The 13,258-nt window shown below is 59.1% G+C and overlaps 1 protein-coding gene across 1 annotated transcript in view; it reads right to left on the reverse strand.

Moving 5' to 3' along the window:
- Nucleotides 1-3,591: 3,591 nt before the first annotated feature.
- The window catches only part of PKD1 (polycystin 1, transient receptor potential channel interacting), a 44,022-nt gene continuing 34,355 nt past the window's right edge, over nucleotides 3,592-13,258 (reverse strand). The window contains exons 29-46 of the mRNA XM_033518005.1: nucleotides 13,067-13,095; nucleotides 12,615-12,741; nucleotides 11,906-12,022; nucleotides 11,712-11,761; nucleotides 11,372-11,574; nucleotides 10,782-10,887; nucleotides 10,134-10,252; nucleotides 9,535-9,737; nucleotides 8,899-9,093; nucleotides 8,543-8,682; nucleotides 7,867-7,994; nucleotides 7,057-7,222; nucleotides 6,407-6,532; nucleotides 6,118-6,292; nucleotides 5,436-5,723; nucleotides 4,981-5,115; nucleotides 4,414-4,728; nucleotides 3,592-4,095 (exon numbers count right to left, since the gene is read on the reverse strand). Coding sequence (XP_033373896.1) covers nucleotides 3,592-4,095; nucleotides 4,414-4,728; nucleotides 4,981-5,115; nucleotides 5,436-5,723; nucleotides 6,118-6,292; nucleotides 6,407-6,532; nucleotides 7,057-7,222; nucleotides 7,867-7,994; nucleotides 8,543-8,682; nucleotides 8,899-9,093; nucleotides 9,535-9,737; nucleotides 10,134-10,252; nucleotides 10,782-10,887; nucleotides 11,372-11,574; nucleotides 11,712-11,761; nucleotides 11,906-12,022; nucleotides 12,615-12,741; nucleotides 13,067-13,095 — 3,126 coding nt within the window. The remainder of the gene's footprint in view (nucleotides 4,096-4,413; nucleotides 4,729-4,980; nucleotides 5,116-5,435; nucleotides 5,724-6,117; nucleotides 6,293-6,406; nucleotides 6,533-7,056; nucleotides 7,223-7,866; nucleotides 7,995-8,542; nucleotides 8,683-8,898; nucleotides 9,094-9,534; nucleotides 9,738-10,133; nucleotides 10,253-10,781; nucleotides 10,888-11,371; nucleotides 11,575-11,711; nucleotides 11,762-11,905; nucleotides 12,023-12,614; nucleotides 12,742-13,066; nucleotides 13,096-13,258) is intronic.

Here is a 13,258-nt window from a genome sequence, read left to right on the forward strand (position 1 = left end):
ATTTGACTTTGTCACTTTGTAAGAAACATCCCCACAGTTACAAAATACACCATTTTTGTTTGCAGTGAAATGCTGACCAGACAGGAACCGTTGGCATTTTGGTCACAATCATTGTTCTTTTTTTTTTAAAAAAAAAATTAGAAAAAAAATAAGGCACTTAGAGAAATCCCTCCCTCTCCCTTGGAACGAATGGACGGGGGTTTCATTTTTCATTTAAGCAGCTTGATCCTGATACATCATTGTGAGATTCAAGGCAATAAATAAGACACCATCTCTCGGTGACTACAGACACAAAAATATACATTCAGGGGGATTGATGGGCTTTGAGGCAAGTTTATTGCTGTGAGGGTGTAACTCCATGGCTGAACGCCTCTGGCTGCAGAGGAGCCTTAGCTGGGACATGGAGGGGACCCTGGGACACTGCTGGAGCTGGCACAGGAGCTGCTGCACTGAGAACTGTGAGTGCTGGAAGCTGTGGGTGCTGCCCACCACGCAGGGCTGGGCTTTTCACGGAACTGTGGGTGGCAGAGCTGCTCTCCGTACTTCAGGGAAGTAGGGCAGTTGTCTGATCCCGTTTCTGCTCCTCTGGGATCAGAAGGAGCACTTGGTAAAGTCACACACACCGAGTCACACTCACACACACACGCAGGGCAAGAACGGGCACTTGGGAACAAAAATCCAGATGGATTTGGGGAACATTTCTGTTCCAGCTGCCCCTGAGCTTAGGAATGGCTGCTCAAAAACATCTGCTGGCCCCTCCTGCCTCTGTCTCCTCCCTCCTGCTCCCAACCTCTTCTAATGAGGATACTCGAGCCTCTGCATCAGGAACTGAACTTTTTGGCTCTTCAAGAGACTTCCAAGACCTGCTTGGTTCATTTGGGACATTCCAATCACTGGATATTCCCACTGAGCCCTTGGGGTGGCTGGATCTCCACACAGGTGAGATGGGTGGTGCCAGGGCAGGTGTGTGGGGAAAGGAGCTTTGGGGCCATCCCAGGTCTCTGGGCCACCTCACCACTGCTCCTCTTACTGCCTTGGTTTGGGGACGTGGCTCTGGCACTGTCCCTGTCACCAAAAAGGAGTCATGGACATGTGCCAGAGCTGAGCCTGGTGCTGTGCTGCCTGGGAAGTTAAAGGAACAAAAAAATCCAAGGCAAAGTTTTCTATGTCTGCCTTGAAAGCCAGTTGTTTTTTTTTTCTGGGGACAGAGCACAAAGCTGACCAGCACCTGGTCCCAGCCCTGAGCTCAGGCTCCAGCTGCTGGTTCTGCCTGCTCCAGGAGCCTCCCTGTCCCACTCCTGCCCTCTGGGCCCTTCTCTGTCCTCTCCCACCCTGTCCTGGTTACCAGGATTGCATTTCTCCCCTCTGCACTCCCCTTCTCTGTCCCTCTGCTCTTCCAACACCTCCGTGCTGACCAAGCACCACCTCACTCGTCTTCTGCCCTTGTCCCTCCACAACCTTCCTGCACAACATCTGTCCTGCACAGCACCTGAGATTTCCAAAGGTACCTCAGACCTGTCCCAAAGGCATCCCAGAGCAGCCAGGCTGCCTCAGCCAGCCAAGGAAGCAGATGGATGCAGGAATGAAACCTCCACAAGTATCTGACACAGCTGGGGGCTGGAGGGGAGGCTTGGGAGGGGATGGAGCAGTGCAAGTGCTTTAGGAGCTATTTTTCTCCACCTGGAAAAGTCTCCCCTGCAGCTCTGTGCCCCTCAGCCTTCCCTTCCACCCTCTCACCTGCCCAAGGCATGGAGCAGGTTCTGGAACACACTGGGGGCTTTTCCCCATCCACCTGTGGCCACTGCCCCGAGCCAGCCCAGGAGAGCACACGCACCACACACACACACAGACACCCAATCCTTATATACACGGGACATTCCCAGGAAGAAGCACTTAATACATCCTTTAAATAACTCTGACAATAGTGTTCTGTCTCCTATCTACATGTTTCAAACACGGTACCGATGCTATGAAAATATAGCAAACATACAAAAATATATACATTTAAAAACCAAACAAACCCCATATAAATTACTTACAATAGCCATAAGGTGAAATGGGGCTGAGGAGAGGAAGGCAGCGCTGGGGAGGGACTTCAGGCACCCCCAGGCTGTGATCTGGGGGGGCTCCATGGCACAGGCCAGCTGTAGCCCAGCAGCTGTAGCCCAGCACATGGTGAATCCCAGCTGGCAGGGCTGGAGGGACCCCAAAAAAAGCTCCCTCAGGGCTTCACCTGCCTCCTTCGTGCTCAGGGAAAGTGCTGGCACGGCTGCCTGAGCTGGGGCTGCGCTCCCCTCCTCCCTGCCCATTTCAGTTTATGATTTAAACAAACAAAATACTGCTTTTGTGATATATTATCCCATTCTTAGCTCGCACGTGTCACTGGTAGCCGAGGAAAGCCTTGTTTAAAGTGCTGGGCAGTACATAGGAACAAGTAAACCAAAAAAAAAAAAATAAAATAAAAAATACATATACTTAGGGCAATACATTCCTTGGGTTAGACAAGCCAAGCAGCCAGCGGCGCCTGCACCCCGGGGCCACGGTGGGAGGACAGGGCGGGAGGGGAACACAGGGACACCAGCACATTGGGAATCCCACACTGGGAGATGGGAACCCCATACTGGGAGATGGGAACCCCACGCTGGGAGATGGGAACCCCACACTGGGAATCGGGAACCCCACACTGGGAGATGGGAACCCCACACTGGGAGTTTGGGAATCCCATGATGGGAGTTTGGGAATCCCATGATGGGAGATGGGAACCCCATGATGGGAGTTTGGGAATCCCATGATGGGAGTTTGGGAATCCCATGATGGGAGATGGGAATCCCATGATGGGAGATGGGAATCCCATGATGGGAGTTTGAGAACCCCATGATGGGAGATGGGAACCCCATGATGGGAGTTTGGGAACCCCACACTGGGAGTTTGGGAACCCCATGATGGGAGATGGGAATCCCATGATGGGAGTTTGGGAATCCCACACTGGAAGTTTGGGAACCCCATGATGGAAGTTTGGGAATCCCAAGCTCGGAGGTGGCTGAGGCAGCCCAGGGGTTTCTCATCCCCAGCTTGCTGCAATGTCCCGTGTTTTAAATATTTGCTTTCTTTAAATACGAATAATAGAACCAATTTCTGGAGGATAAAAGTAGCCAATACTGGAAATTAACTGCTCTGGGTGTAGATAGCATTTCTCTATATATCTATTTATGCTTAAAGAACACAAGGTGGGTTAAATACCTTCTCGAAAGCTGTCGCTTTCCTCCACAGTGCGTCTGGTCGACAAAAATCCAAGACTTGGTTCAAACCTTCAAGGCCTGGCGCTTTCCTCTCCCTTTCCCGTCCGGCACAGCCAGCAGGGAAGGGGGGGAGCTTTGTCCCGTCCCCCCGTGCCCACCTGTGGCCGCTGCACACCCCCTGTCAGCAGCGGGGATCCTGCACCTGCTCATCCCCGGGGGAAGGCTCGGCCTCCTCCCCTTCCATCCGCACCCCCGAGCGCTCCGGAGGGCCCGGCCGGCCCGGCCGAGCAGCTGCGGGCGGGCACAGCCCGCCCCGGGCAAAGCCCCTGCCAGGGCACCGCTCCCGCAGCCTTTACTTGACCGTGGGGTGCACCCGGTTCTTGGCCCGCAGGGGCCGCTTCCTCCTGGCCGCCGTGGCCTTGCCCGGAGCCGCCCGCAGCCGCGGGGACAGCGGCTCCGGCTCCGGCGGCTCCGGGGACGGGCCCCGCTCCGAGCTGCCCGAGCAGCCCCGGCCCGGGCCCCCCTCGGGCCCGCGGGGCCTCCTGCGGGCTCGGCGGCTCCGGGAGAACTCGAGCAGGTGCTCGATGCGGGACACGTCCTCCGTCACACGATTGACGCGGTCGAACTGCGCCAGCAGCATCTCAAAGAGCGACAGCAGGCGCTGGATGTCGGCGTCCACCTCCAGGCTGTCGCGGGCGCTCAGCACCAGGCTCAGCCCGTCCAGCTGGCTGGAGGACGTGGAGGCCCGGGAGCTGTCGGAGGCAGCGCTGGGAGTGGGGCCCCGGAAGGATTTGGAGTCGCTGGAGTCTCGGGAGGGCAGCGGCTCCATCCCCTCGAACCTCACCTTGTGTCGGAACTGGCGGGGAAGAGGAGGAAGGGGAAGGGTTAGGGCAGGAGCTGGGGAGTGGGAACGCTCCGAACAGCTCCAGGGATGCTCCTGGTGTGGCCTGGGGCTGGATCCCAGGTAAAGGCGGTGGGACAGCGGGGCTGAGGATGGGCGGCTGATGCCCGTACAGTTCCCCATCTCTCTCGGGCCCCGGGTGGCCACTGCTCCGGCCCTCGCCCGCCAGGGAAAGCCGGCCCTCGCAGGAAGGAGCAGGGAAAGGCCGAGGATGGCAGATGCTGCTCTGTGCCACCGAGCCCCTTCTACACAGAGCCCCCAGGCCGCCCTCACCTCCTTGGCTTTGCTGAAGCCCATCCACATCTTGAGCCTGCGGACGAACAGCTCCACCATCTCGTAGTCCTGCGGCTCGAAGGCAGGCCGGTACAGCTCCAAGTGCATCTCACGGTAGCTGTGGATCAGCACCGCCGCCAGCAGCCGCAGCACGACCCACACCTCCAGCACGATGTACGAGGTGCAGAAGAGGCAGCAGAGCCCCGAGGCCTCGGGCAGGCAGGGCCGGAGGCTGGCGCTGCCCCGCAGAAGGGCCAGCAGCAGCAGGAGGCTGCTGCCCACGCTGCGGAAGGACTCGGAGGAGGAGGAGAAGAGCTGCGGAGGGATGGAGGAGATATGATGAGAAGGGAGCAGCAGCAAAGCGCTGCCCTGACCCTCAATATCCCCTCCCACACGGGCCCTGAGGGTGGCCACAAATGGGCTGGGACAGGGACAGCCCCTGGCCAGAGGCAGCAGGAGGGGCACAGAGTGGCCAGGGGACCCAGGGGCTTTGCTCATGTCATGAGAAGGGGAGGGAAAAGGGGCAGCAGGACCACCAGCAGCCCCTCTGGAGGGAGGGGAACGTACCAGGAAGCCGAGCTGGGCGTAGGCCAGGAGGAGGAGGGCGAAGGCCACCCCTGCAGCCATCAGCTCCTTCATGGACTTCTGGAAGGTCTTCCCAAACACTGACCACTGCCGGACAAAGCGCAGCTGCTGGGCAGCCTGGGAGGGGAGAGGAGAGGAGAGGAGGGACTTACAGACACATTCCCAGCCCAGGAAGGGTCTCTCAAACACGTGAGAAACCCAAACCCCAGCAGAGCACAAACACCGCAGTCTGCAGGTTCCTTGCAGACCCAACCATCCCATCAGCCACACTCGGCTGAATTCCCCGAGGGAATCAAGGGCCCAGAGGCCTCAGAGACACACCTGGTGGCCTCCCCGCCACCCCCTCTGCCCTGGCAGGGCTGTGCAGGGGCTGACAAGCACAGGAGGGCCAGGGCACACCCCCCCACCCACGTTGTTCTCCCCCAGCCCGCCCGTACCTGCACGGTCAGGAGGAAGAGGAGGGACGCGGCCAGGCTGCTGAAGACGGAGCTCAGGAAGGCCACCTGGTAGAAGTTGGTGAAGCCCCTGCGGTTGCTGAGGTACCTGAGCCACTGCTGGTCAGCCAGGGTGGCCTGGCTGAGGTGCACCAGCACCGTGCACGTGGTGAGCAGGATGAAAACCCACTGGCTGTAGTTGCCCCACAGGGTGAAGTAGGCTCTGCCTTCCTTCTTGATGGCCAGAGACTCCGACACCACGAAGTAAACCACAAACAGCATGAGGAAAACCTGGGGGAGGAACAGAGGTGACCAGGAGAGGTTATGGAGAGATCACCAGGAGAGGAGGAACGAGGAGGAGATGAGAGGACAAGCCCTGACTGCTGTGCTTCACTGGGAGACCTGCAGCACCCCAGGACAGCAATATCCCCCAAACCAGGCCAAGTCCCACCACTGCTCACCTTGAGCACCCCTTGCATCCTGTCCTGTACCCCAATCCCTCCTGAAGCTCCCCAGTCCCACAGCAGTGCCCCTGTGGCAGGGTGGCAGCACCCAGGGGATGAGGGCTCTGCTGACACCACCCCCAGGGTGACAGACACGGGGACAGGCGGCCCCAGGCAGAGCAGCTCGAGTCCAGCCTGGGTGAGGGTCCCCAGAGCCCCCCGTGCAGAGGCCCCACACTGACCATCATGAGGAGCTGCAGGGTGACCCCTGCACTGAGCCGCAGCAGGGGGAAGGGGCTGATGGTGACAGCGGCCACGGCCTGGCCGGCCCCAGGGAACTCCAGGCGCAGGGTGACGGCCACGTGCAGGTCCACGCTGGGGTTGTACTGCAGCAGCTCCACAAACACTGCCCGGCTCCTGCAGAGGCACAGCAGCAGCTCAGGGTGGGTGGGCCGAGGATGCTGTGCCCCTGTGCCACCCCTGAGGAGCCCAGGTGACAGCAGGACACTGCCTCTGCCCTGCCACACTCACATGTTGTCGATCCACGTGTGCTGCTGCAGGAATTCCAGCTGAGCCCGGCTCTTCTCCAGGGAAGGGCCCAGCTCCTGCACGTAGCCACTGCTGTCGTAGAAGGAGATGTAGCCCCAGTACCAGATCCTGCAGAGGAAGAGGAGGGTGAGGCTGAAGGACACTGGCTGCTCCCCTGTGTGGCAGGCCAGGCTCAAGGGGCAGATGCAGCTCCTGCCCCTCAGGATTCACTCCACAAGACAGATTACAGGTGTGCACTGATCCACCTCAGTGTCCCAGCCTCAGAACAACCCCAAGCCCTGTGGTGGCCCAGACTTGCATGGAGATGCCTCTGGGGACAAACCAGAGAAATGTGATTTATGTCATGCCCAGGGTGCTGCTTTCACCCCCCTTTAGCAGAAATCTGGGGTGCTGGGCTGCCCTGCCCTGGAAGGTGCAGAGCTGAACCCTCTGCTGCTCTTCAGGCCATTTGGAATTTCTGTGTGCATCTGCCCTTGGCCAGGCTCAGGGGCTGAGGTGAGGGCTGGAACAACCCAGGGCACCTGTAAAGACCTGTGAGAGGTCTGTAAGGGTTTCTGAGGAGGAGCAGGGGTGGGAGCAGGGCTGGGAGCAGGGCTGGGAGCAGGGCTGGGAGCAGGCAGGGCAGCCCTTACCCTGCCAGGTCGGGTGCTGAGTGTGCCCACGCCGCCGTCCCGTTCCCGGCTGTGCTCTCCCAGCCCACTCCATAGTCAGCAGTGGCAAAGCTGTGCTGGTCAGTGCAGCTCCTCTGGGTGCTGCCCATGCCCTGCAGGATGTCCTGGGCACTCTGCTGGCACTCAGCTGGAATGAGAACACCCTGTGAGCCCAGCACAGAGCTCACCTTCCCTCCCAACCCTCCACACTCATCCCCTGTGCACCAGGGTGAGGGAATGGGCATGCACAAGTCAGGAATTGAGAAAAAGATGGATATTATTAATAAAAACAGAGAGCTGTCCAATTTAGGAGTTAGGATATATCCATGCCACCAGGTCAGAGTGGATTAGCTGGGTGCAAGTGGAACAGAGACATCCCAGCTGGCCTTGGCTAACTGTGGACCAGCACTACTCTGGTCCCTGGATTGGCTTCAAGCTGCCAGAGGGCAGGGTTAGATGGGATATTGGGAAGGAATCTTCCCTGTGAGGGTGAGGGTGCCCAGAGAAGCTGTGGCTGTGCCTGGATTCCTGGAAGTGTCCAAGGCCAGGCTGGAGCACCCCTGGAGAGTGGAAGATGTCCCTGGATGGACTTTAAGGTCCCTCCCAGCCCAAACCATTCCAGGATTCCACGATCCACTCCTCAGTTCATCTCTGCAGAGCAGAACCGCTGCGTCCCCAAGCTGTGCTGCCTCCCCTCAGCCCCAGCTGCACCCAGACCTGCCCATCTGTCCCCTCCAGGACTGTCACCTCCCCCTGTGACAGCAGAGCCACCATCCCTGCCCTCCCTCCTACCTCCCCGCAGGCGCAGCTGGCGCAGCCGTGCCGTGCCCAGCGTGGTGCTGTGGCTCTCCTGGCCAGAGCCGTTGTTGTACAGGTAAGGGAGGAACACCTGAGACATCCACACCCAGAACTGATCCGACCTGCAGGGGCAAGGTGTGAGATTGCTGAGCCAAAGTTCCAGACTTGGGGGCAGGAACAAAACACAGCGATGTGCACAGAGCCAAGGGCTTTGCAGTGACACACCCTCAACCCAGGGAGCCCCAGGGGTGTGGAAAATCAGCTGGGAAAATTTAATCCAGCTAAACTCATGTGCAGAGCGAGGAAGAGCAGACTCTGGGCAAGATGTTATTTCTGGCTCTCGTGACCCTGTTCGTGGCTACAACTTGTGGCTGTCAATTCTGGAGACAGAGAAACTCTTGTTCTTTAGAGCAGCTCCAGAAAGATCAACATCAACTCCCACAGCCCCTTCCCACTGGGGAAATCACTAAAGCTCAGAGAAATGAAAGCTCTCAATCCCCAGAGGCCCCTCTGCTCTCCAGGGGAGCAGCAGAACCACGGAGACAAACAGGACCTGCCCAGTGCTGTGGAGTGCCCAGCTCCACATGGGCACCAAGGAACCTCTTAGGGACACACTGTGGAGCACAAGCCCAAGAGAGGACTCCCCTGGCCCCCAGGGGCTGGCAGGTACCTCTTGATGAGCAGGAAGTCGTTGCTGCCCAGCTGCTGCTTGATGGAGCTCTGCAGGAGGAAGGCCCGGCTGGTGCGGGAGGCGTCGCCGTAGTTGGTGAGCAGGACCACCAGCAAGAACATCATGTAGATGAGGAAATTCTGGGAAGCAGAGTAAAAATGGGATTTCATGGAAGGGCTGGATCCCAATCCTGCAGCAGGGCAGTGCATTCCATGGCCACACAATAGGATCAGAGGCAGAGACTGAGAAACTGAGGCAGAAGCTGACAGCGAGCACTCAGGGGATCCCAGCTGGACTGGGAGGACCCACACTCAGATGAGCCTGAGCCCTGGGCTCAGCAGCAGGAGATGTCTCACCTTGAGCATCCTGTGCAGCAGTTTGACCTTCCTGGCCTCCTCCTTGGCCTGGAAGAGGGCAAATCCCTGCGGGGGCCGGACTTTGCCGATCCTCTCGGACACGTGTTCCACGCAGGGCTGCTCCACCAAGGTGTCATCCTCCTCTGGGTGCAGCCTCTTGGCAACCAGGGAGAAATAGAGGGCTTCCAGCAGCACCTGGGCCACAGGGAGAGTGCTGAGCACCTCAGCATTCCAGCAGCAGCTCCCTTGGCACAGCTCCTACCATTCCAGCACGGCACAGCTCCTGCCTGGACCTTCAAAACCAAGTGCCACCAGCCCTGCCACCAGCCCTGCCTCTCCCAGTGCTGCTGCTGCCCACATCCTACCCTTCCTGAGGGATATGGGGTGGGAGAGACCATTCAGGGCACACAGTGTCCACTCTGAGCTGGTTTCTCTGGGGAAGGGGATTCACTGTGCCTGGAAGTGTCCCAAACCCCCATGGATGTGGCACTTGGGTTAGTGGTGAACACAGAGATGGTGCTTGATGGACTTGGTAACTTTAAAGGGCTTTTCCAACCTTAACAATTCCGTGCCAGGTTAATTCCAGCTGTTAATTCCACGTACAGGTCTGTGCTACCACACTCCTGCCACGCTCACCTTGAGGGGCTCCCAGACCAGGAATGATGCCAGAAAGCTGAATATCCCTGAGATGAGCCACATGAGGGCCACGCTGGAGGAGAAGCCCACCCCGATCCACACGGAGACGCCCGCGGAGGTGGCGAAGAGCAGGAGGCTGATGCCGTGAGCCAGGAGGGAGCACCAGGGAGGCAGCAGGCGCTTCCTGAACGTCTGGTCTGCAACTGGGAGGAGGAGGAGGAGGAGGAGGAAGAGGGAGAGCAGTGTGAACATCACTGCAAAGAGTCCTCGTGGGCACAGGGAGGGCTGGGCTCTCGTGGCAGCAGAGATCCCTGGGTGAGTTTGGAGGGATCATCCCACACATTTCTATGACTGGTGGCTGCAGAGGGTCCCCAGGGGACACTGCAGGGACTGTCACAGCACTGAGCTGGCCCAGGGCTTACTGAGATCCAGGCTCCAAGAGAAGCTGGCAGGAAATAGCAGCGATATCCCAGGCAGGGACCTGCCCTTCCTGAGGCTCCTTTTCTATTTTATTTCCAGTTTACCCCACTGTGTCTCCACAGGGCTGTGGTGTGGGATGGGCCCCATCCCCCCACACCCCGGGGACACAGCCCTGGTACCTGTCCAGGTGGACTTGGCTGATCTGCTCACTTCCCTGGGAGGAGGTGCCACGCTCTGCCCTTTGTCGTTCAGCCTCTGCATCATGACAGTCTCCACCTTCTCCCCGAACACGCTGGACCTGCCAGGCACAGGGGGAGCCTGCTGGGAGCTGTGCCACTGCTGGCTCCGTGCTGAGCAGCACCGAGGGGGCTGAATTCCAGCACCACTGCTGGGACATCACACACGTCCCCAGGGCACAGACACTGCTCTGTGTCTCATGGACAGGGCCTGACAGTCCCACCCTTCCCCTGGCCTTCCCAGTGGCTGCTGGGCTGCCAGCCCTGGGGGTCAGGGTGCCCAGGAGGGTGTCCTGGGCATGGGAACACAGCACAGATTTGGGTGGAATCCCCTTCTCCCTCCCATCAGCACCATGAAGTGAATCCTCATCCCAGCACTTTGCCCTCGGTCCAAAAGTGCTGGAGACACAGCTGTGGCTTTAAGGGACATTCCAGGTGGCTCCTGGAAGGGTGGCAGTGCCCTCCTGGAGCTGTGGGGGCCAGCAGGGACACAGTGACCCGTGACAGGGTCCCAAACCCAGCTCAGCTGGCTGTGAGGGCAGGGGGTGGGGGGCTCTGACCCCGTGGGGACTCTGCTCCCCAAACACTCACAGGCCTGAGATCAGATCTGTCTCTGCCCTCATGTACGGCCCCAGGTCCTGCGAGTGGGAGATGCCGCTGGCTCCATCTGCCAGGATCTGCCGGATCAGATCCTCATCTGGGAAAGAGAGAGCACAGCCAGCGTTGGCAGGAGCTCAGCACCCAGCACCACACCAGGGCATGGCTCAGCACCTGCTGGAGCTGGGGAGGAGGAGAAGTGCCACAGTGATGTCCTGCTCCCTGTCCTCCAGCTCCTGGCTATCCCAGCTCAGCCACAGTGCTGGGCAGGAAACTGCTGGTTCAGAAGGCCAAGTTCTCCTTCTCCAGCCATTTCTAGAGGCTCAGGGACACACTGTGGCTTTGAAACCAGTGAGGAAGTGCTGCTTGCTTGCAGCATTCCCAAGGGAACACACCTCTCCTGGCTCTCAGTCCGCTGCCATCGTGGGACCACCCACTTCATTCTGATGCCCACCAGGATTTCTGCTTTCCCCGACTAAAATCCTCACTAAACAGACACAACCCTTGTCCCCTGCCCTCCAGAACACAGCCAGAGATGGCAGCAGCTCTGCTGTTCCGCTCTGCCCTAAGCCAGGGGGGCTCACCTGAGGCTGAGAAGTATCGGGGCTGTCCCTGGTGAAGCCCAAGGGACAAAGTGTCCTCCTCGGTGGCCAGCGGGGCCTCCAGCCCCAGGTGGCGGCTGGCCCGGCCTCTCTTCAGCTTCTGGATGGTGTTGCCCATGATGGAGGGGTCACTCAGCAGGTCTGGCCAGCTGAGCAGAGCCTCGCTGGAGGGCCACGGCACCAGGCTGCAGGAAAACGGGAGCGGTCAGGAAAGAGGAAAGGAACTGTGGGAATGCAGAGGGAAACAGCCGTGGGAGACAAGCCCAGCCCTGCCAAGCACAGAGTGGAGAGCTGCTTGCTCCATCTCCAGAAGCCCACTCACCTCTTGGAGTCCTCCAGGAACAGATCTGTTTTGGTTTGCTCAGAGAAGGCCTGTGGGGAACAGCAAAGGTTCAGGAACATGACATGGGTTGGAGCCTGGCCAAAGCAATGGGTTGGGAGCTCCAGCAGTCACTGAGCTGCTCTCAGTGCCCACAGCCCCAGGAGCCTCCCCAGCTGTGGCAGGGAAGCTCTTACCTCTGCCTGGAGCCCGGGGAAGGTGGGGAAGGAGCTGTCAAGGATGGAGGAGTCCAGGTAGTTGTCGATCTCCAGGGACTGCTGGTCTGAGTGAGTCACTGTGTGGCTGATGGAGACCTGCAGGGCACCGAGGAGGGACAGAAGTGACACTGCCACTGAGACCAGGCACACCCTCCACTGCCTCCTGTGACCTGTGGCCACAACCAGGGCCACCCAGGCTGTCCCAGCTGCAAGCCCCCGAGTTTGAAAGCTTCTGCTATGTGCTCTCAGCAGCATCAGCCACGTTTGCTGCTCATCAGTCCCCGAGCAGCTGGCTGCAATACTTCATGGGGCTGCTAATTGTGCTTAACTAGTCATTAAATCCCCAGCTAATCCCTGTCCAGCTGCCTCAGCCAGCTCAGTTTGTACTGGGGCAGACATTAGAGAGGCTCCACTGGGCTCCTGCCTTGGGTGCCTGTCACACACACTGAAATCCTGAGGGAGAAAGTGCCCAAACAGCTTCTAAAATCTGTCTTTTTGGTGCCTGGGCACTGACAGAGGCCAGCAGTGATCTGGGCTCAGGGAGGGGCAGAAGGGTCTGGCCCTGGTGCAGCACAACAAGTGCAGAGCCCAGCTGGAGGAGTGAGGAAAGGCAGAATTCGGCCTCCCAAAAACAAACCCGGTGGCCTCCCACCCACCTGAGCAGCCTGCAACCATCCCCACTCCTTACCTTGCCACGAGCCATCCGGAAGAGAAATAAAATGACCAGGTAGAGAGGGTAAACCACCACGCTGGACACCAGGCCAACAGCCACCGTGTCCACACTGACGGGGATCAGGCTGGAAACGGCCACGTTGCTGCAGGGAAGCAAAGAGGGATCAGAGACAGCAGTCAGCAGAGCAGCTGGGGCTGCCAGGCAAGCAAAAAGGAGACAAAAGTGCACAGCCAGGAATTCCAGATGTGCAGAGAAGGCACAAAAAAACCTGAAAACCAAAATCAGACTTTCTTTGGTCATCCATTGTCCATGTCCTGGTCCCAGACTCCTCAGAACGGGGAGGGCACACTCAAGGAAGCTCTTCCCAGCAGGTGAGAGCTGTGTCCTGCCCCAGGGGACACGCAGGAGGGTCCTGAGCAGGGTGGGACTGGCTGGGGACAGCCCTGAGTGGACACTGCCCACCACACCCTGAGTGGACACTGCCCACCACACCCTGAGTGGACACTGCCCACCATTCCCTGAGTGGACACTGCCCACCACGCCCTGAGTGGACACTGCCCACCACACCCTGAGTGGACACTGCCCCCACACCCCACACACCCTGAGGTGGACACTGCCCACCACGCCCTGCACACACCTGAGGTGGACACTGCCCACCA

Source organism: Parus major, chromosome 14 (assembly GCF_001522545.3).
Source record: "Parus major isolate Abel chromosome 14, Parus_major1.1, whole genome shotgun sequence".
Lineage (NCBI taxonomy): Eukaryota > Metazoa > Chordata > Aves > Passeriformes > Paridae > Parus > Parus major.